Source organism: Nansenia antarctica, assembly GCF_963989245.1.
Source record: "Nansenia antarctica genome assembly, chromosome: 4".
Lineage (NCBI taxonomy): Eukaryota > Metazoa > Chordata > Actinopteri > Argentiniformes > Microstomatidae > Nansenia > Nansenia antarctica.
Genome location: NC_137689.1, coordinates 74,415,709 through 74,439,579, shown reverse-complemented (window position 1 = coordinate 74,439,579; position 23,871 = coordinate 74,415,709). Strand labels below are relative to the sequence as shown.

Below are 23,871 nucleotides of genomic sequence, written 5' to 3'. Positions count from 1 at the left end.
ATCAAAACGCTATTAGACAACAACAAGTCAACAAGTTCAATCACTATTAGACCAGTTCCTGAAAAAAACCTTTCAAAACAACAGTGAAGGTGTAAACAAGGCAGTAGAAAACCTTAATAATATATTTGACCTTTCAGCCTCCTTATCTGACCTAAAGGCCTCAAATAGAAAACCCCCCAGAAATAACAACAATGACAAATGGTTCGACAACGAGTGTCAAAACCTCAGAAAGGAACTAAGGAACCTATCAAACCAGAAACATAGAGACCCAGACAACCAGAGCACACGTCTTCACTATGGTGAAACATTAAAACTGTATAAAAATACATTAAAGAAAAAAAGGGACCATCATGTTAGAAACCAGCTACACTCTATAGAGGAATCCATAAAAACAAACAAATTCTGGGAAAAATGGAACTACCCATCCAAAATGGAGATACAGTATATGGGTAAATCACTTCTCCAATCTCTTTGGTCCAATAGAGAAAAATAAACAGCAGACACATACAAGATAAACTACAAAGTTTAGAGTCAGCCATAAAAGACTACCGGAACCCGCTAGACTCTCCAATTACACTAAAGGAAGTACAGGACAAAATAAATTCACTCGAAACCAAGAAGGCCTGTGGTGTCGATGGCATCCTAAATGAAATGCTAAAATTCACAGACGTCAAATTCCAATTGGCTATATTAAAACTCTTCAACATTGTCCTTAGCTCTGGGATCTTCCCCAATATTTGGAACCAAGGATTGATAACGCCGCTCCACAAAAGTGGAGATAAATCTGATCCAAATAACTACCGTGGGATCTGTGTCAACAGCAACCTTGGGAAAAATCCTCTGTATGATCATCAACCACAGACTCCTACATTACCTCACTGTAAACAATGTCCTAAGCAAATCCCAAATTGGTTTTTTTACCAAAGTATCGTACAACAGACCATATATTTACCCTCAGCACCCTAATTGACAACCAAATAAACAAAAACAAAAGCAAACTATTCGCCTGCTTCGTAGATTTCAAAAAAGCCTTTGATTCAATTTGGCACAAAGGTCTTTTATTCACACTGTTGGAAAATGGTGTTGGAGGAAAAACCTACGACATCATAAAGTCAATGTACACTAACAACAAGTGTGCTGTTAAGATTGGCAAAAACCACACAGACTTCTTTTCCCAAAGCCGGGGGGTTAGACAGGGATGCAGCTTGAGTCCAACCCTCTTCAACATCTATATCAACAGTTTGGCAAAAACATTAGAGCAGTCTGCAGCACCTGGCATCCCCCTAGTAGACACAGAAGTCAAATGTCTACTGTTTGCTGATGACCTGGTGCTGCTGTCCCCAACCAAAGAAGGGCTACAACAGCACCTCGACCTTCTATACCAATTCTCCCAGACCTGGGCCTTGACAGTGAATCACACTAAGACGAAAATTATGATTTTCCAAAAAAGATCCAGCCTCCAGCACCACAAATTCAAATTCTTCCTAGATACAATTGCCCTAGAACATACAAAGAATTATACCTACCTCGGCCTAAACATCAGCACCACAGGTAGCTGTGAACGACCTGAGAGATAAGGCAAGGAGGGCTTTTTACGCCATCAAAAGGAACATCAAGTTAGACATCCCTATTCAAATCTGGCTCAAATTATTGGACTCCCTTATAGAACCCATTTCCCTCTATGGTTGCGAGGTCTGGGGTCCACCTGCCAACCAATATTTTGCAAAATGGGACAAACACCAAATTGAGACTCTGCATGCAGAGTTCTGCAAATCCATTCTGCGTATCCAACGCAAAACACCAAATAACGCATGCAGAGCAGAATTAGGACGATACCCACTAATTATAAAAATTCAAAAGAGAGCGTTTACATTTTACAACCACCTAAAAGAAAGTCACCCTGACACGCTCCACAACAAAGCCCTACCCACAGAGAGACTCTAGGGAGATGCCCCCTCAGCCAGCTAGTTCTGGGACTCTCACAGTCACAAGCAGAGCCACCTATTAGACTAAACCAAATTATAAGAAAACAAAAAGAAAACTACCTCTCATTCACCCGTTCACACACATTCACACACACATTCACACACCAATGGCGGCAAGCTACCATGCAAGGCACAGGCCCAGCTCATTGGGAGCAATTTGAGGTTTAGTGTCTTGCCCAAGGACACCTCGACATGTGGCCAGCCGGGGTTCCATCCACAGATCTGCCGACCTTGCGATCATTAGACGCCGGCTCTACCTCCTGCGCCACAGCCTCCCCCGTCCTGCCTATGCTGTACTAACAGAGGGCCTCTTACTGTGGTGCTCTAGCCAGCCACTTTACTGCTTGAACTAAAATGGTAAATGGACTGCACTTATATAGCGCCTTTATCCAAAGCGCTTTACAACGGCCTCTCATTCACCCATTCACACACACATTCACACACCAATGGCGGCAAGCTACCATGCACTGGGAGCAACTATCTATTATATTTACTAGTTGTACTGCTAATTGCTAACTGCTAATTAGGATACACTGCAAATTGTATCCTGTCTTATTGTCACTTTTTTATCTTGAATTCTGCCTTATTGTCTTTGTGCTGCAATGTCAGGAACTGAAGCCTAAGAATTCTACTCTCTTATAATGTGACGTAACAATAAAACGTGAAACTCTTCGCTGCAGAGGGAGAGAGGCTCACCTGTGGAGAGGGAGAGGGAGAGGGAGAGGGAGAGGGAGAGGGAGAGGGAGAGGGAGAAGGAGAGGGAGAGGGAGAGGGAGAAGGAGAGGGAGAGGGAGAAGGAGAGGGAGAGGAGAGGGAGAGGGAGAGGGAGAGGGAGAGGGAGAGAGGCTCACCTGTGCAGAGGGAGAGAGGCTCACCTGTGCAGAGGGAGAGGGAGAAGGAGAGGGAGAGGAGAGGGAGAAGGAGAGGGAGAGGGAGAGGGAGAGAGGCTCACCTGTGCAGAGGGAGAGAGGCTCACCTGTGCAGAGGGAGAGGGAGAGGGAGAAGGAGAGGGAGAGGAGAGGGAGAGGGAGAGGGAGAGGGAGAAGGAGAGGGAGAGGGAGAAGGAGAGGGAGAGGGAGAAGGAGAGGGAGAGGGAGAAGGAGAGGGAGAGGGAGAGGGAGAGGGAGAGGGAGAGGGAGAAGGAGAGGGAGAGGGAGAGGGAGAGGGAGAAGGAGAGGGAGAGAGGCTCACCTGTGGAGAGGGAGAGGGAGAGGGAGAGGGAGAGGGAGAGGGAGAGGGAGAAGGAGAGGGAGAGGGAGAGGGAGAGGGAGAGAGGCTCACCTGTGCAGAGGGAGAGGGAGAAGGAGAGGGAGAAGGAGAGGGAGAGAGGCTCACCTGTGCAGAGGGAGAGGGAGAAGGAGAGGGAGAAGGAGAGGGAGAGAGGCTCACCTGTGCAGAGGGAGAGAGGCTCACCTGTGCAGAGGGAGAGGGAGAGGGAGAGGGAGAGGGAGAGAGGCTCACCTGTGCAGAGGGAGAGGGAGAGGGAGAAGGAGAGGGAGAGGAGAGGGAGAGGGAGAGGGAGAGGGAGAAGGAGAGGGAGAGGGAGAAGGAGAGGGAGAGGGAGAAGGAGAGGGAGAAGGAGAGGGAGAGGGGGAGGGAGAGGGAGAGGGAGAGGGAGAGGGAGAGGGAGAAGGAGAGGGAGAGAGGCTCACCTGTGGAGAGGGAGAGGGAGAGGGAGAGGGAGAGGGAGAGGGAGAGGGAGAAGGAGAGGGAGAGGGAGAGGCTCACCTGTGGAGATGCGACACCCAGGGGACATGGTGATGCTGTCTATAGCGATCCCTCCGTACGCCTCCGCCCTCAGCGCCGCCACCAGGACGATCTGAGACGGATGGACGGAACAGGATGGAGAGGGGGAGGAATGGTGGGGGCGAGAGAAAAAGGAGGTGGAGTGGAGGGTCAAGAAAAAACACACTTTGGGAACGGGGATCAAGAATGTCGAACTCAAATTCAATCTAGAATGAAATGTCCTACAGTAGCGTGGTCTAAAGAGGAGAGAGAGGATGTTGGTCAGCAATCGCTAGGTCGCTAGGTCGCTGGTTCCATCCCTACCCCAGGAGGGTATCTAAGGTGCCTTTGTGCCCTTGAGCAAGGCACTTAACCCTTAACTTAACTGCTCCAGTCTGGCTGACCCTCTCTCTCTGGTCCTCTCACCTGGAAGGTCTGAGTCTGACCCTCTCTCTCTCTCACCTGGAAGGTCTGAGTCTGACCCTCTCTCTGGTCCTCTCACCTGGAAGGTACGAGTCTGACCCTCTCTCTCTCTCTCTCACCTGGAAGGTCTGAGTCTGACCCTCTCTCTCTCACCTGGAAGGTCTGAGTCTGACCCTCTCTCTCTCTCACCTGGAAGGTCTGAGTCTGACCCTCTCTCTCTTTCTCTCACCTAGAAGGTCTGAGTCTGACCCTCTCTCTCTCTCTCTCACCTGGAAGGTCTGAGTCTGACCCTCTCTCTCTCTCTCTCTCTCTCACCTAGAAGGTCTGAGTCTGACCCGCTCTCTCTCTCTCTCTCACCTGGAAGGTCTGAGTCTGACCCTCTCTCTCTCTCTCTGGAAGATCTGAGTTTGACCCTCTCTCTCTCACCTGGAAGGTCTGAGTCTGACCCTCTCTCTCTCTCTCTCACCTGGAAGGTCTGAGTCTGACCCTCTCTCTCTCTCTCTCTCACCTGGAAGGTCTGAGTCTGACCCTCTCTCTCTCTCTCTCACCTGGAAGGTCTGAGTCTGATCCTCTCTCTCTCTCTCTGGAAGGTCTGAGTCTGATCCTCTCTCTCTCTCTCTGGAAGGTCTGAGTCTGACCCTCTCTCTCTCTCTCACCTGGAAGGTGGTGTCAGAGAACACCTCCACCTCAGCCTTGACCCAGAGGTCCCCCAGGGCCCCGCCCCGCTCCCACACAGGGTAGATCCTCCGGTCCGCCACCAGCACCGACAGACCGCCGGACCTGGGCCCCAACTGGTGGGTGTACATCACCATCTACATACAGCACAGGGGGTGGGAATGTCATCATGTCTATCTATCTATCTATCTATCTATCTATCTATCTATCTATCTATCTATCTATCTATCTATCTATCTATCTATCACCATCTACATACAGCACAGGGGGGAGAATGTCATAATAATAATAAATCATTATATTTATATAGCGCTTTTCCGGGGCTCAAAGACGCTGATGTCATCATGTAATGTCTGTATGTTAGAGATACATTGAGATCTAGTAGCCGGAGTAGTAAGTGTGTGTGTATGTGTGTGGGTGTGGGTGTGTGTATGTGTGTGTGTGTGTGCGTGTGTGTGGTGGTGTGTGTGTGTGTGTAGGTGTGTGTGTGTGTGTGTGTGGTGTGTGGTAGCGTGCGTGTGTGTGTGTGTGTATGTGTGTGGTAGCGCGCGCGTGTGTGTGTGTATGTGTGTGTGTGTGTGTGAGTGTGTGTGTGAGTGTGTTTGTGGGTGTGTGTGTGTGTGGTGTGTGTGTAGGTGTGTGTGTGTGTGTGTATGTGTGTGGTAGCGTGCGTGCGTGTGTGTGTGTGTGTGTATGTGTGTGGTAGCGTGCGTGTGTGTGTGTGTGTGTGTGTGTGTGTGTGTGCATGTGTGTGGTAGCGTGCGTGTGTGTGTGTGTGTGTGTGTGTATGTGTGTGGTAGCGTGCGTGTGTGTGTGTGTGTGTGTGTGTGTGTGTGTGTGTGTGTGTGTGTGCATGTGTGTGGTAGCGTGCGTGTGTGTGTGTGAAAGCAGGACAGGAGTGTGTGGGAGTACAGTACCGTGCAAGGCTCTGTGCCATTGGTGGGATCAAGGACAGGACTCTGAAAGGACGCCCAATCATCTTTCTGCCCTTCGTCAGTCACATACAGGAAGTGACCTGTGGGGAAATGAAAAATGTTTAAGAACCGAAAAATTCGTATTCAAGAAATGAAAAATGTTCTAGAACACATAGATAGGACATTCTAGAACACATATATAGGACATTATAGAACATATACAGTATAGGACATTATAGAACATATATAGGACATTATAGAACATATATAGGACATTATAGAACAGATATATAGTACATTATAGAACAGTGATGATGATGACTCTCTACTGAGATGGTACCTGCAGCAGTGTTGGTGGAGTGGTCTCTCCCGGGTCCTTTGAGGGGGTCAGACAGGGAGGAGATGGCGCTCTGACTGGTCCTCTGCCACACCAGCGTGGATATGGTCCTGAGGTCCCACTCACACGTGTCTGTCTCAAAGTCACAGCCCCAGTACTCTCCTAGACATACAGATAGACGGACGGACGGATGATAATGATGATGCTAATAATAATAATAATGATAATAATAATAATGATAATAATAATAATAATGATAATAATAATAATTATAATAATTATAATAATAGTGATGCTAATAATAATAAGAAGAATAAGAAGAATAAGAAGAATAGTAATAATACTACTACTACTAATAATAATAATGCTAATAATAATAATAATAATAATAATAATAATGATAATGATAATAATAATAATAATAATAATAATAATAATAGTAGTAATAATAATAATAATAATAATGATAATGATAATAATAATAATAATAATAGTAATACTACTACTACTAATAATAATAACAATAACAACAACAATAATAATAACAACAACAATAATATAATAATAATAATATTATTAATAATAATAATTACAATAATAATACAGTCAGAGGAAAGTGTGTCTCACCACAGTCAGCCTCGTCTGTGTTGTCTCCACAGTCGTCAGTACCGTCACAGACCTGCCTCTCATCCACACACCCCTCCCTCACACACTCCAGCAGCCCGGCGGCACAGCCCTCCCCTGGGACTGGCTCTGAGGGGCGGGGGGGGGGGGGGGGGTGGAGAGGGGGAGAGGGGGGTGAGGGAGAGGGAGAGAGAGGAGGAAGGTGGGGGTGAGAGGGGGATGGTGTGAGAGAAGGTGAGGGGGGGAGGGAGGGAGGGAGGGGGAGAGAGGGGGAGGGAGGGGGGGAGGGGGAGAGAGGGGGAGACAGGGGGAGAGGGGGTGAGGGTGAGAGACAGGGAGAGACAGGGAGAGACGGGGAGGGTGGGAGGGAGGGGGACAGAGAAGGTGAGGGAGGGAGGGGGGGGGAGAGAGGGGGAGACAGAGGGAGAGGGGGTGAGGGTGAGGGTGAGGGTGATAGAGGGTGAGAGACGGGGAGGGTGGGAGGGAGGGGGTGAGAGGGGGAGAGTGGGAGGGTGGGAGAGATGGAGAGAGATAGAAACAGCAGTCAGTAGTGGCCTAGTGAGGAAGAGGAGGGTTGGGGAGACCATCCAGGACAACAGTCACCACAGCCACGCCTGGTTCTCTCTGCAGCTAACAAACACTGTTACTGTTACTGTTATTAGCTTACAATCTTTATTACATTCTACAGATGTTGAGGAGCTGCTTTGCCTGAGGCGTTTGGTTGTGTTGTGTACTCGTGTTCAAAGTAATGACAAATAAACTGAACTTGAACCTCTTAAAGTCACTGTTTTTTATATCATGTTCTTATATCACTATTTGCATTTCTGGTTAGAGTTTAACTGCAGTTCGTTGTCTGGTACTTGTACTCTGCAATGACAATAAAGTAATCTAATTTAATCTAATCTAATCTAATCTAAATGACCCGATGTGGGAGATATGGGTCAACCACCAAAGGGCGGGAGCTAAAGATAGATAGATAGATAGATACAGTAGATAGATAGATGTATAGATAGATAGATAGATAGATAGATAGATAGATAGATAGATAGTTAGCCACACGACCAAAGCCGGTGGAATTTGTTCTCAGTACAGCGTATTAATCTCTGCAGCACACAAATGACAAAAACAAACAAGTGCACAATAGACAACGTCAGACAAAAAACAGACAACAGGCGTTCAGAGTCCTGATGGCTATGGGGAAAACGCTGTTGGTGAAGCGTTTAGTCTTTGGGAACAATGACTACGTTTATATGCACACCATATTCCTGTATTAATCGGAATATGCTCAAAACGACCACAAGTCCACAACCAAGCTACCAACACTAACGTTACTATAGTAACAACTACTTCCGGATGAATTCATCAGATTTTCCCGCCGAACGGACCACGGGAATATGCCAATTAACATGTAAACGGAATATTCCAGTTGCTACAGTAACAGCGCATATAAACACCTTATAGGAATATTACATTAACCAGAATATTGACCTTAATCAGAATATGGTGTGCATGTTAACGCAGTCAATGACTTGTAGCGCCTCCGTGAGAGGAGGAAGAAAAGAGGGACCAGGAGACACAGGGGACTCACCAGGCATTATGTTTGGGAGATGGAACCTTTGTATTTTATTAATTACTAACTCAGAAATGTCAACATTTTAAAAATAACACCACACAGGCATTAATAAACACCTAATGGATCAGATTATGTAAAAAACTAAATTTTGAGACAAAAATGGAGATAGAACTTTATAATTCTAACGTCACGATGGGTCAACCACCAAAGGGGCGGAGCTAAAGACAAGGGAACCAGGAGACCCGGTTCACTCACCAGGCAGGGCGCAGTCCAGGAACTCCAGCTGGTCGACGGCCACGTCGCCACGGCTACCGTGGGCGCGCTGGGACGTGAGGCGGATCTGGAAGGGCACGGGGACGCGGCCCAGGAACACGGTGGCCTCCCGCCAGCCCCGGAAGCTGGACGGCTCGGGGCGCCACACCACGGCCTGCTGGGAGTCCTCCCGCCACAGAGAGGCCCACAGCGGCGCCTGCCCTAGCCCTGACAGACCTGCAGGGGGCAGAGGGGAGCACCTGGTTAATAAACCCCCTTTTAATAATAATAATAATAATAATAACAACAATAATAATAATCATAATCATAATAATATGATTATTAATAATGGTGATAATAATCATATTAATAATCATAACAATAATCATATTAATCGTAATAATCATAATAGTCATAATAGTCATAATAGTCATAATAATCATAACAATCATAATCATAACAAAATAAGAATAATCATAATAATCATAATAATCATAATAATAATCATATTAATCGTAATAATCATATTAGTCATAATAGTCATAATAATAATAATAATAATAAATTGTATTCATGGCCGCCTTTCAAGTCTCTCAAGGACACCTTACAAGACATAGTTAAAACCACATATCAAAACAATATAAAATCAACAACAGCAAAGTCAGATATAACAACAAACAAAATACAGCAGGTCTTTTGAGGGAGATAACCTCAAAAAACAAAATGGACGTATTTTTTTGCAGATCTGCTATAACTGCCGTCTATGAGATCCCTATTCTTGGGAACCAATCATATCCTACAAATCTGTGTCGTATATTTCTGTAGTATGTATGATCTATGTATGAATATGTAGTATATTTTAAACACACACACACACACACACACACTGATCATTAACAGATGGCCCCTGGACCAGCTATCAGAGACCTGGGGGTTGGGCAAAGACACACATACACGCTGGCCCCTCCCCTCTGGAACGAGACGGGGAGAGGGGGAGAGAGCGTTCTCTTTCCAGCCGAAGTCCATGGGGAACACATGTAATGTATATATCTGTCTGATTAAATTGTCTTAAACTAACTGTTCTTTGATTCATAACCAATAAGAATACACAACACATGGCGAGCAAGCAACGGAGATAATATAGCTTAATTTACAGTATTTTGCAAACTTCAATCTAACGAAGAAGGTAGGTTTCTGCAGAGATCGCTCTCTAGTCGATTGGTGTGTTTAAAATAGACTGTAAATCTCAGATAAGTTATAGTCAAAAGAATCTGTGTAACGGTAATCTTGTTGGAATAGAAACAAACTTTTCATAATCTTTGATGGGTGGGTGGTGAGAGCCGGACTTTGAAGCCCGTTTTTGTAAATATACGATTAGATTGGTATATTGGTGATATAGGGCTGAATTTGGTAATTCGCTTTTTTATGTTAAGATATTAGTTGTGTAACTAATAGCGGTATTACGGAATATCGTGAGTGTGTGTGTAGAATTGTGTTAAGGTGTAAATGGACTGGGTAGTCTATTTTGTATTGTAGCAGTGAAAAACATATGAGGCTCTTTGTCTGTTTGAAACGACGCCATTGTGTAAGCGGCCATTTGCAGTGTACTGTCAGCGGAGCGTAGACGCCATTTGTGTTGTCCTGTGTAAACGGAGCGATAACACGCACGCTCGGGCACGCGCGCAGACACGCGGACACAAAGAAGCCTAGATATCTCTGTGAAGAGACTGCATTGTAGAATATTTGAATGAGATAAATAATAGTCTAACTGGATTGAAAGATAATCGTGAAGTTGTTGTGTCGTGGATGTTGTGAGACTAATCTCTTCACAGGAGCGGTTTTGAGGACCTATCTTGGGGCAAAGACCAGCCCCTCCCCCTCCTCCTTCCTCTCTCATACAAGGCTGTCTTTGTCTCCAGTTTCAAGGAGAAAAGGGGGGGTGGAAGAGCTGGCGCATGCGCAATCGATACGCAAGTCGGTTGCTTGGCGCCGCCTGCTGGACAAAATACGACGAGACATTTTAAAACACTAAATCCTCAGGGAGATACAGCTGAGGTCGATGAAACAGTCCGATACATTAATAAATAGATGGTTATAGATGATTGTAATGTATTACATTACTTTAATTAATTTAATTAATTACAAATTGATTGAATTAATTATTCAGATCATTTTATTTCTCTGTTTTCACAAAACTTTGATCAATTGTTTTGTGACAATCTAATGATATGTTGATAATAGCTAATTGACTTCACAGGTTTACATCAATGAAGTGTCAATGAATAATTCTAACTAATCATTCATTCCTTTCACTTAACAAGTCGATTTCTTTACAGATTGTAATTAATAATTAATCATTCATTCTTTTCCAAATAACAAGTCGATTTATTTACAGGTTGTAATTAATATTTGTAATTTACATATTTTATTTTAGTTAGGTCATTTCCACAGTGTTTGATTAAGGAATAGCAGAATAGTACATATTTGATAGTTGAGCAGTAAAAGGGTTTTTGTGGATCGGTGAATACTTAGGTGTTGATCAGCCTTTGTGATTTAATAATTGTGTTGACCAGAACTGTAATTAGTATTGAATGAGTAATTAAGTGACACATATTCATAAACAATTAGGAAACACATTTAAGTATAAAGTACTTACACAGAGATTAGATTTAAGTTAATACTGCACTGACATACACAAGAGGCAAATCTGTTATTCTGAGTTGCAGGGTTTTGTGGGGACGGTTAATACAGTTATATTGGACTAGCATTTGTTTAGCAAACAAGACAATAGGAAGGTGGGTTGTAAGAAGCGTACACCTTATCTAATATAGAATATTGTCAGCATATTGAGCAAGTAGAATGGGGTCGAATTCCACGAAGCTGTTAAAAGATATTAGTGAACATCGTGGAATGTTGGCTACGTTATCCCCTATGGCTGTAGTGGAAAAAATGAATCCTCTTGTTAGGGAAATTAGCAAAATGTCTACGAAATGGAATAGCCGTTGGGCATACATTGAACAGCCGTGGCCGAAAGAGGGCAGCCTTAATTTACAATTAATTGCAACATTGGAGATACTTATCAATGGGCACAAAGCACATCAAAGAGGAAAGATTAGATCAGAGAAACGCAAGTTAGAGTTAGCTATTTTAGATCTATTTAAGGTAGAGGGACAGAAAATAGCTCAGATGGAACCGGAAAAGAAAAAAGAATTGGCCAGAACACTGGAACAGAAACTGAACATTTCATCCCCAGACCTGTGTCCTGCCTCCAGTCCCCCTCCATATGCTAAGGCACTGGAGGATCATTCCCAGAAGAAGAAGAAGGAGCCAAGGGGAAAAGGGGACGACAGGAGTGACGAGGAAGATGACAGCGAAGATGGCAGTGAAGACTCAAGTGATGACGACAATGCAGATGGAGGCTACAACGCGCAGGTCAGGAAGATGATAGCCACAGCCGAAAGGAAAGGTGGGAGAAGACGCCCGGAGAAAGAGGGAGATTGTCACCGAATGTCATCAAATACATTAAAGAACTGTCCAGTGCTGATTCGGGGTAACAAGATGGAATATCATCCGTGGCATCATACAGATCTGTCTGAAGTGATCGAGAAACTCCCAGTTCTTCAAGAGGGAGGACATTCGTGGACGCGAGAGGTCGACGTGATACTGACAGGAACGCAGGCCGCGATGGGAGACCTGAAAAGACTCTTAGCTTTTATTGCAGGATTGGATACAATGCAGGAAATATTGATGAAGGCAGGACTTCATAGATATATCAATACATCAGTTTATGATCCAGAGCTCTTCGCAGCAAACAGAGGCAGGCTGTGGAAAGCAATCAGAGAGACCTACCCTACTCACATTCACCCAGACAATATCATTGTGAAGCCACTGGGGGGGGATGAGAATCCCAGGGGTTATGTTGCCCGTGTGCACTCTCAATGGAGAAGTGTGACAGGGAAAGACGCTGAAGATAACCCCTTAGAAAAATCCATAATCAGGGAAAAAATACAAGAAGGGCTTCCTACCCCAGTTAAGGATAAGCTAGCAGAAGTGGTGGGGCTACGACACATGAACAAAGCTGTTTATATAGACCACGTAGCTCATCAAGTTGAGTTATATCGAAAGAATATTCAGATACAGAAGGCACGAGACGAAGAATCACTCAGAATATTGACTCATGTGCAATTGACTGAAAGCGAGAGGAACATAGAGGGAGTGCAGGCTTTAGCCCCACAGCAACAGCCACCTGGAGTGCAGACTGCTACTTACCAGTCCTACTCACAGGGGCCACAAGGGGGGTATCCTGCTACTTACCAGTCCTACCCACAGGGGCCACAAGGGGGGTATCCATACCCACAAGGGCCACCAGGGGTGCAAGCGGTTCCATACCAAATGTACACACAGCCTGGCCAAGGACCACCACCAGGGGGATGGACAGCAGCAGGGAAGGAGATGCTAGAACCATGCCAATGCGACCAGAATGGACATCTAGCCTGTGCCTGCTGCAACAGGCCCCAGGGGGGCGCAGGGGGGAGCCAAGGAGGAGGATATTGGCCCCCTACTACACCTGCTCCAGGAGTGATGAACCCTTACGGAGGCCCAGCAGCTGGCCTATAGGGGTGCCCGGAAGATCCGAGTGGGAGGTGCCAGCTGGTGGTGACACAGAAGCCTGAAGGCGCCACGCACCTCCCTATGTCTAGAGAATATGTGAAGACAATCGGATTTGAGGGAATTAAACAGCTGATTCCTACAACTGAGCTTGTAGACTTAGAGTACAAGGGACAGAGAGCAACTCTGTCAACACTTGTGTCAGAACACACGCCAACAGGGCTGCTAGGGAGAGATGCTCTATGCCAATTGAACTGTACAGTAAAATGCACACCTGACGGCTGTCAGGTGACGGTGCCATCCGGTGCTCAGATTCCATCGACAGCCAGAGTGATTAAGCATAGAACAGACCTACAAGCTTTGCCTTTAAAGGGAGCTGATATAGAATATTGGGTTGATGGGTCTTGTTACGGGGTAGGAGAAACTTTGTGCGCTGGGTATTCCTTAGTTAAAGCACAGAATTCAAAGTTTATTGTAGAACAGGCTGAGGCAGTTCCTCAGCCTTGCTCGGCTCAGTTGGCTGAATTGATTGCCCTCACGGAAGCATGCAACTTGGGAACCGGACGGAGAGTGACAGTGTACACCGACTCTGCCTATGCACATAATGTTTGTCATTTTAATGGAGCTGTATGGAGGGGGCGGGGTTTTAAGAGAACTGATGGTACGCCTATACAGCATCACGCACAGATCATGAAGCTGTTACAAGCCATGATGAAGCCAAAGGAATTAGCCATAGTGAAGTGTGCCGCACACAGGTCTGACTCATCACATGTCACACAAGGTAACAGGGCTGCAGAGGATGCAGCCAAAGCCATTACAGGAGCAGACAAGGCAGGTAAAGGTCTTCTGGTCACACATGAAAAGCAATTACAGGGCATGGTCACACTTGAGGATTTATTGATGTTACAGAGTAGAGCAACTATGTTAGACAAGAACGTTTGGCTAGCAAGGGGGGCAAGTCAGGATGACACAGGTCTATGGAGGAATCATGAGGGGTTGGTTGTAGCACCCTCAGATTTAATAGGCATGTTAATACGGGAAGCTCATGGATTAGCACATGTGGCTAGGGGGGAGGTAAGACGCAAGATCACCAAGGAATATGGGTTTTGGAGTCCATATTTGATGGAACAGATTGACCATGCTTTGGGTCAATGTGGGGTCTGCTGGAGAAACAACATCAGAGTGGGTACACCAGTGGTGTCTGGGAATATCCCTACCCCAATAGGGCCACGGGTGGTGGACAGGGGGGTGGATGTACAGAGTAGGCAGGATGTTGTGCCAACAGGTGCCGAGGTCCCCAGAGAACCTGAGAAGGAGGAGCTACGAGGAGATGCTGTGGTGTTGCCAGAGCCAGTGGCAATGCCAGTGTTACAGCCAGTGACATTACCGGCAGTGCCTGAAACCGAGGGGACAGTGGAAAGCTGTCCAGATGCCAATGAACCAGAAACCAACGAAGCAGAGAGTGTTGACAGTCTGGAGGTCCAGCCTGGGAGTGTCCAAAGCCTGGACACCTGTGCTACTGGGGATGCTGGCGAGTGCCTGCACCATGCTTCAGATGATGCTGAGGGCGACTCCCCAGACCTTGATCAGCGTGGGAGGGGACCAGGCGGCTGCCTGAACCTCAATGACACTGACGGACGACGACCAGTTAGGAAAAGATTAAAGACTATGAATAGGGTAGTGAAGCAGCAGATCAAAGGGAACGACGGGAATGGACAGCAGATGATAGCATGGCTGGAAACGGTCTTAGGGGCATGGGAAACTTATTTTGCTAAGATAGGAGCACCTATTATAGCAGACATGATTTTTGACTTTCTTAGGAGGCAGGGCCTCATTGACTGTTTTTGGAAAATCAGTCACTCAGTCCACGTTAATGAACTTTTCAGAAGACTAGTCCTCACCTGAGGTGAAGATCTATGCATTAATGCATTCCCTTTGTCCTATGCTTACTGTTGGAGAATTATGTGTTATGATAACTGAATGTCATTATTTGTGTATTGTTTGTTTGTTTCTATATCGTGTGATTGAGGTCAGTTGAGAAGTGATGTGGTGGTTATACAAAGCTAGGAGAGAGGTTCTGTTCCTAGCGCAACGAAAATGGAAGCTCCTGACTATGAAAGTGTTATCAATCTGAGACAGCGGTAAAGGCTGTTCTCCAACTGGGTACAAGTGCTAGTAACCTCTGACCCTGACGCTTCAAGGACAAAGAAAACATCGGTCGTTGGAAGTTTCTGTATTGATTTGTGCATGATGAACTGTGTTTAGTTTAATTGTGATTGTTATTTTCAAAATTCTTTTTATTATTGGTTGTTTTCTATTTTTTGTTTATGATATCTTTGGGTCCTAATACTGGTCCTGGGTTGGTCTGTGTTATTGTGCTTCTTGTGTTGTGTGTTGGTGTAGTTTTTCTGTCTGTTGTTGTTTATTTTTTAATTTGTAATTTTATTTAAAAAAAAAAAAAATTTTTTTTTTTTTTTTTTTTTTTTTGTGATGTTTTGTGGGGTTTTGTGTTTTTGTTTTTGTTTTATGGTAGTTTAGTTTCGGAACACCCTCTGGGTGGTCCGAGGGGGGATGTGTCGTATATTTCTGTAGTATGTATGATCTATGTATGAATATGTAGTATATTTTAAACACACACACACACACACACACACACACACTGATCATTAACAGATGGCCCCTGGACCAGCTATCAGAGACCTGGGGGTTGGGCAAAGACACACATACACGCTGGCCCCTCCCCTCTGGAACGAGACGGGGAGAGGGGGAGAGAGCGTTCTCTTTCCAGCCGAAGTCCATGGGGAACGCATGTAATGTATATATCTGTCTGATTAAATTGTCTTAAACTAACTGTTCTTTGATTCATAACCAATAAGAATACACAACATCTGCACCACAGGTTATTGCGACAAGTTATCGGCACCGCATGTCCACAGGCAGAACTGTTAACTGTTAACTGTTCACTGTTCACTGTTCACTGTTCACTGTTCACTGTTCACTGTTCACTGTTCACTGTTCACTGTTCACTGTTAACTGTTAACTGTTAACTGTGCCACAGAACTGACACCTCTGTACCAGAAAGGTGTTTTCATAAGCCTGGATATATTTAGCTAATTCTTGCGAGACTTATCAGAATAAGCCTGGATTTTCCTTAAGCCTTGTTGATGGAATACCCCCCTAGTGCCCTACCCTCAGCGTGTGATGCGTGTGCGTGTGGGCGGGTGTGGCAGACGTACCTGCGTCCCACAGGAAGTACCTCAGCCTCAGTCTGCAGGTAGGAGCCGTCTGCTGGATCCAGGGAGACTCCAGGACCGCCGTGCCGTCTGAGGTCACTGACGTCACTCCCATGAACCAGCCTGGAAACACACACACACACACACACACACAAACAAACACACTGTATGTACACACACATATGCAAAAATCTATGTTTTCATTCAAAAGTCTTATTGATTTGGATGTGTCTTTGTGAGTGTGTGAGAGTATGCATGCATACTCTGTGTGTGTGTGTGTGTGTGTGTGTGTGTGTGTGTGTGTATGCTTTGAGTTGCATTTCATGTACGAAAGGCGCTATATGAATAAAGTTTTACTTACTTACTAAAGTTTTACTATGTGTGTATGTGTGTGTGTCTGTGTGCGCATGCATGCATGTGCGCATGTGTGTGTGTGCGTGGCTGAGTATATGTGTGTGCGTGTGTGTGTGTGTGTGTGTGTGTGTGCGTACCTGCGGCCGTCCCGGTGGTGTAGTCAGAGGAGGGTCCGCTGGCCTGCAGAGTGTCGCCCCGCTGACGGCGCTCCCATTTGTAGACGGGCGGGTCGACGGACAGGTCCCTCCACCCACACATCTCCACGTCCTCGAAGGCGCACGCAAACAGGTCCCGCCCCCAGTAGCCTGGAGTGGCAGGTGGACCCCCACCCGACAGACACAATTCACAGTCAGTCAGATAATATTACTAATAACACAATAAAACACGCTTGTTTTTTTAATATACAGTACCAGTCAAAAGTTTGGACACACTTTCCCATATTGCTTTATTGGGATAGAAATAGTAGAGGCTGACAGGAAGGATGGTGAGAGAGAGAGAGAGAGAGAGAGAGAGAGAGAGAGAGAGAGAGGAGGATAGAGACAGTAGAGATTGACAGGAAGGATGGGTGAGAGAGAGAGAGAGAGGATAGAGACAGTAGAGATTGACAGGAAGGATGGGTGAGAGAGAGAGAGAGGAGGTTAGAGACAGTAGAGATTGACAGGAAGGATGGGTGAGAGAGAGAGAGAGAGAGAGAGAGAGAGAGAGAGAGAGAGAGAGAGAGGATAGAGACAGTAGAGATTGACAGGAAGGATGGTTGAGAAAGAGGAGGATAGAGACAGTAGAGGTGGAGAGGAAGAATGGGTGAGAGAGAGAGGAGGATAGAGACAGTAGAGATAGACAGGAAGGATGGGTGAGAGAGAGAGAGAGAGAGAGGAGGATAGAGACAGTAGAGATAGACAGGAAGGATGGGTGAGAGAGAGAGGAGGATAGAGACAGTAGAGATTGACAGGAAGGATGGGTGAGAGAGAGAGAGAGAGGAGGGATGATAGGAAGGATAGGTCAACGGCCAGAATCGAACCAGGCTTGACAAGCATGCTACGACACCAAGCGCCCCCAAATGCCTGTATTTGAATGTATCTTGTATTTTAATGTATCTTGTATTTTAATGTATCTTGTAGGCATTCACTTTTTCACTCGTCAAGACAGGCGTCCATTCACAAAACCGATTCCCGTGATTCAGATTTGTTGTGATTTCAATCTGCTCCAACAAGGCCTGAGTCAGTGAGCTGTATTACTAGTTTCTCAGATAAGATCTAAGATATCATATCTATTAACTGATATAATATCTACAGCATATCGATTATCCTTGACCAGGAACTGTCAGTTGGAAACCCTCCCAGCAGCATTCCATGACTGGCGTGGAGAGGGGAGGTGTGTAGCAGCGTGTGATTGGTTCTCTGGACTGTATTAAAAAAGTAAATGGCGATAACGTCCGATATGATTGGACAGCGGGAGTCTTACCGCAGTTGTGTTCGTCGCTGCAGTCGGTGCAGTCGCACACAAAGTCACACGTCATCTCCGGAGCCTGGCAGGCGTGTCTGGGTGAGCCGGCCGCTGTGGGACGACAACACAGCTGTCAGTCGGTCACCTCTGAGAGGCGTCTGTGTGACTCAGTGACTCATTAAGTCATCGGCCATGGTTGACAAATCGGGAGCGTGTCTATGTTCCCACAGCCCAATGTTTAGGTCAGCTGAGCAACTGCTTCTGGAGGTCCCCAGGACTAGATTAAAAACTAGAGGGGACAGAGCCTTCTCTAAGGCCGCCGCTAGGCTCTGGAATAGTCTCCCCCTCCACACACAGATCCGCCGAGAGCATTGAGGCTTTTAAAAAACTAGTCAAAACACATCTCTTCTCCCTGGCCTTTGACCTGAGGTGAGCCTGCCTTCTATACACACTAATACACTGCACTCTTTGCACTTTTATTTGTACTGCACCTTGCTTTTAGTGTATTTGATCTATTTTATCTGTTTTCTTTCATCTGTATTTTATCTATTTTATCTTGTTTTTCTCTTTATCTTTTATCTGTTAAGCACTTTGGGCGGCTGTACATTTTTTAAAGGTTTTGTCGATGTAAATGTTGTGCTATATAAATAAACGTTACTTACTTACTTACTTACAATGTTCCCACATTTCTAAGTAATCTAACTAACCCTAACCGTAACACTAACCCTAACCCTAACATTAGTCCTAACCCTAGTCCTAACCCTAACACTAACCCTAACCCTAACCCTAACCCTGACCCTAACCCTAGCCCTAACACTGACCCTAACCCTAACCCTAGTCCTAACCCTAGTCCTAACCCTAGCCCTAACCCTAACCCTAACTCTAACCCTAGTCCTAACCCTAGTCCTAACCCTAGCCCTAACGCTAACCCTATCCCTAGCCCACCTATGAAATATTAGAAATGTGGGACCATTGGGCTGTGGGAACATAGGGATGACCCCGACAAATCAAGGATGAACAAATTGAATTAGATTGAGGCTGGCGAGGCCGCCTCTGTGAGGCCGACTGCTGTCAATTATTAAAATCCAACATGTCAACAATCCATCATCCTCATCATCATCATCATCATCTAAAGATAGCTCTGATTGAGTCTCTCATTGGCCAAGACGTGCAGGAATGCCACATCTTGCCAGGTCTTATCAGTTGCCATCTTATCAGAGCCCGTTCCGATCAGCCTTTTACGAGGCTGCTAATGCTAGCAGGTTCAAAGGCCGTAGCAGCCAGTAGCTAACGCTAGCAGAGATGCCATCAAGACAAAGGTCTCTGATAGCAGGATGACAGAATACATGTCACCAGAGTGTATACACACACACACACACACACATACACAAACACACACACACACACACACACAAACATGCACACACACACACACACACACACACACACACACACACACACACACACACACACACACACACTTCATGTAAGATCACTGATCAATGTGTGGTAGAAACACCTAGATGTTCCAAAGTCACTTTACACAACGCACTAAAGTCACCAACTGACAACTGTGTTGAAGGGACAGTAGCCTACCTTGTACTGGCACTGATGGTAGCAGTAAAGTATGATGTGTGACAGGAGATGTTGAGGCGGCTTGCAGGTTTCTTACCCCAGTGGATCGTCAGCAGTAGAAGCAGGGCTAACAGCCCCCAGCGGGACCCTGTCCTCATGTCCCCTGTCTTCTCTCTCCCTGGAGCTGTGGAGAAGGTTGGAACACCGCGAACCACCTAACAACTCTAACAGCGGACCCTCTCTCTGTCTCTCCCTCTGACCTCCAATCTCTGTTTCTCTCTCACTGTCTGTCTCTCTCTCTGTCTCCCTCTGTCTCTCTTTGACCTCCTCTGTCTCTCTCTGTCTCCCTCTCTCTCCCTCTGACCTCCTCTCTCTCTCTGTCTCCCTCTCTCTGTCCCTCTGACCTCCTCTCTGTCTCCCTCTCTCTGTCCCTCTGACCTCCTCTCTGTCTCTCTCTGTTTCTCTCTCCCTGTCTCTGTTTCTCTCTCTCTGTCTCTCTCTCCCTCTGTCTCTGTTTCTCTCTCCCTGTCTCTGTTTCTCTCTCTCTGTCTCTCTCTCCCTCTGTCTCTGTTTCTCTCTCTTACTGTCTGTCTGTCTCTCTCTCCCTCTGTCTCTGTTTCTCTCTCTTACTGTCTGTCTGTCTCTCTCTCTCTGTCCTCCTCTCCCTCTCGCAGAGAGATTCTGACAGCGTAGCGTTTCCTCACGTACACTCTTACTCTGAACCCCCTCAACTTCCTGCCAGGACCAGAGAGATAACACCTGGACTTTACATCCACCTGTACACATCTGTGGCGGCCTGCCTCCGGTCGTAAAAAAACACACTGTCATACGTCCTGACGTGCACTTTCTGCAACCTAATGAAATGCCGTGCAAAGAGGTACAGTCCTATTCACTATCCAGGTACAATGAAGTGACCTTGGGGCTTTTAGGAAGGCGCTTACCAAGCAAGTAAAAAGGCTATCACAAGAAATGGTTAAAGCCAGATGTACCTACAGTGGATGAATGGATAGATATAATTCATGATATATACTGTATACAGTATATAATGGAAAAGATGTCATACTCCCTTCAGAATTCAGGTAGAAAAATTCTATCGGATCTGGACGAAATGGACGGGATATGTTTCCTGTACGGTCAGATTTCTGTTGAACTGTTAAAAGAACATGAGAGGGTGATTTTGTAATTTAGTTTATTTTCTTGAATCATTTTCTATTCTAATCTATGTCATATGTAAGATGAAAGCTCCCCGCGTTCACTCGCTATTTCTTTTTCTTTTCTTTTTTATTGGTTTGTTTTTATTTTTGTTTTACTTTACTTAATATATATAAAAAATTACAAAAATACTTTGATCATAGGAAGCTGAGTTGATTGTGATATGTTGAATGTAATGACCATTGACAATAAAAAATAAATAAATAATAATAATAATAAAATAAATAAAAGGAAGCACTTACCGAATAAAAGGCATCATTACTTTGAATTATACAACAGTTAGTTCCGACCAAGTAATTTGATTGGACAAGAGGCATTCCATGAGTGCTGATATACAGTATAACAGCACTGGGACTTTTAACTATAATGTATCACTCCGCCGCACAGGCGGCCTCGTACCTACGACCGAATCACAGCCGTGCTGATATAATATACTAAGTATAACACACTCCCTCTCGTGTGATATTGCTTAATGAACGCCCTCATCTGATCTACTACGTTATGCTCCCAGGAGGAAGTGAAAGCAGTGGACAGGTGACAAGATCATGTGTTAGTATGTTTGATGTACAGTTCTGTAGTATGGCCAGTAGAGACACTATGAAGAGGCGGCTGTGGCGCAGGAGGTAGAGCCGCCGTCTAGTGATTGCAAGGTCGGCAGATAAGTAGCCTGAACCCCGTCTGGGCAGATGACGAGATGTCCTGACTCCTTGGGCAAGACACTGAACCCCAAATTGGTCCCAATGAGCGGGCCGGCGCCTTGCATGGTAGCTTGCCGCCATTGGTGTGTGAATGTGTGTTTGAGAGAGGCCAATGTAAAGCGCTTTGGAATAAGGCGCTATATAATTCAGACCATTTAGTATTTGGATGTACAGTACTGTAGTATGGCCAGTAGAGACACCCTGAAGAGAGCAGAAAAGTGGAGAGAAATGGGAGGCGACAGCCTTGTGTAAGATCAGCTGGCATAATACCGTACATCATGTCAATTCACACCGCCAGACCGACTGACACCTCATTAGTCATAGAAGAAACACAAGCAGGAAGTATATTAGGTCCTAATTGAGTTCAGAGTGACCTCGTCTTCGTGCCACCAGCGTTAACAGAGTTGAGACGGTAAACTAGGAGGACAGATGGAAATGAGCATCTTCCTGCTTCCTGTGGACAATTAATGCATGTGCACACTGTCCTTCTCTTAACCAAATAAACTCAACTAAACTCACTGCTCAGGTTCAAATACAACGCCGCCCGACCCCCCCCCCCCACACACACACTCTGGCCATCGTTGCTTTTCGGTGGCGTAGCTGGTTGCCAATCGTGTGTTCAGGAGACAACAGTCATGCAGCAACTTGACATCAGAAATAAAATAAAATAATAATAATCGTCCTTCTTCTAGCATTGTAACTGGCTGCCAAAGGCCCCTGGTGTTGGCATAGATTCGTTTTTTATGACGAGTGATGGATAGATGATTCACTTACTGAGACACAGCTTATGTATGTGGCTTATCTCACACCCAGGTTGCGTGCACACAATTATCAGCAGTTTAAAGTTTAGTGGCCAAAACCATACAATACTAACTTCTTGTATTTAGATACACAGAGATGTAAGTGGACTGAAAACTAATGACAGAACGTGACGTTAGAATTATAAGGTTCTATCTCCATTTTTGTCAAAATTGAGTTTTTTACATAATTTTTTTTGTTAGTAATTAATAGAATACAAAGGTTCCATCTCACAAAACATAATGGAATGTAAAAACTTTGACGCTCAATATCTCTGAACTGCCCTAAACGGAGATAGAACCTTATAGTTCTAAACTCACAAGAAGCTTTTTTTTTTTTTTATATTCTGTGTGGAAACAAGATAACATGTATGGAGGTGCTATTCTGAAAGATGGAGTGTCATGATAATAGTTTTATGGCCCTGAATCATGGAATACCATACTCAGCTGTTGTAAAATACACATTTCCTGATCAAAAAACGATTAGATATCAGTATTTAGTTACCAATTAATCAATGTAAACATTTATTCGTTTTATGATTAACAACATGAAAAATCGATTTCCTAATTAATTACTATTTTTCATGTAGGTATATTGTTTCACTGAAACAAAAACAAAAAATAATAAAAAGTTAAGCGCTTGTTCTGGCAATAATTTAGTCAGCAACTCGCTACTGCGTCAGTCTTTAGTCCCAGGTTCAGCTCGGGTCCAACAGCCTTCTCTCTCTCTTCCAGTCTTCCATCGTCATCTACAGGGCGTAGGTGAGGTTGCTATCGCCATCTTCTGTTGGGCCCACACTCAGTGTCACACGGTGTAGGAGGGGTTAAACCAGGTCCAAACACAAGACGGGCTGGTCCGGTGTCGGGGGCTGGTCCAGGGTGTCCGGTGTCTGGTCTGGTCCAGCCGTAGCGTGGGTCAGTACCCCTCGTTGGCCCAGGTGATCTCGTACTCAGGGTAACGGACCTTGAGTTTCTCTGTCGACACGGCGTGGTTCGCCCTCCCGAAGCCCTGTCACGCACGGATACGGGAATTGAGAGGTAAACATTGGGTTATTTACATTTACATTTTTGGCATTTAGCAGACGCCTTATTCCAAAGCGACTTACAATCAATACATTTGAATACTAAGCAAGTGAATCATCAATCCACCAGTCGTAGCAAGAAGAGTAATCCAGCTCAGGCCCGGGGCCATTGATAGAAGGAGAAACCTTCTTCTATCACCTTCTTCTAAACCTAGGTTGTTGTTTTTTTGACACTGGAGAAACAGAGAAACAGTACAAGGGGGGCAATAGAAGTTCTTAGGGACACAGTAGAGGGGAAAAGCGGGTGTCTTCAGGAGACGCAGTGCTGAGAGGCAGAAGAAGTCTCAGGAGGAGCAGTTAAGGTGTAACCTGAAGAGATGGGTTATTATTATAAGGCGTCGATTTCATATTCATCGTGTAA

At 45.4% G+C, this 23,871-nt stretch overlaps 2 protein-coding genes across 2 annotated transcripts in view; both read right to left on the bottom strand.

The window, feature by feature from the left end:
• mamdc4 (MAM domain containing 4) overlaps positions 1 to 16,961 on the bottom strand; it is a gene marked incomplete at both ends in the record, with an annotated part of 25,105 nt that extends 8,144 nt beyond the window's left edge. Inside the window, 8 exons of the mRNA XM_080529715.1 lie at positions 3,714 to 3,804; positions 4,790 to 4,945; positions 5,726 to 5,823; positions 6,063 to 6,221; positions 6,687 to 6,812; positions 8,512 to 8,745; positions 16,353 to 16,472; positions 16,841 to 16,961. Of these exons, the coding sequence (XP_080385841.1) occupies positions 3,714 to 3,804; positions 4,790 to 4,945; positions 5,726 to 5,823; positions 6,063 to 6,221; positions 6,687 to 6,812; positions 8,512 to 8,745; positions 16,353 to 16,472; positions 16,841 to 16,961 (1,105 nt within the window). The remainder of the gene's footprint in view (positions 1 to 3,713; positions 3,805 to 4,789; positions 4,946 to 5,725; positions 5,824 to 6,062; positions 6,222 to 6,686; positions 6,813 to 8,511; positions 8,746 to 16,352; positions 16,473 to 16,840) is intronic.
• Positions 16,962 to 23,020: 6,059 nt separating this feature from the next.
• phpt1 (phosphohistidine phosphatase 1) overlaps positions 23,021 to 23,871 on the bottom strand; it is a 3,386-nt gene continuing 2,535 nt past the window's right edge. The window contains exon 3 of the mRNA XM_080528013.1: positions 23,021 to 23,437. Within this exon, the coding sequence (XP_080384139.1) occupies positions 23,345 to 23,437 (93 nt within the window). The 3' untranslated portion in view covers positions 23,021 to 23,344. The remainder of the gene's footprint in view (positions 23,438 to 23,871) is intronic.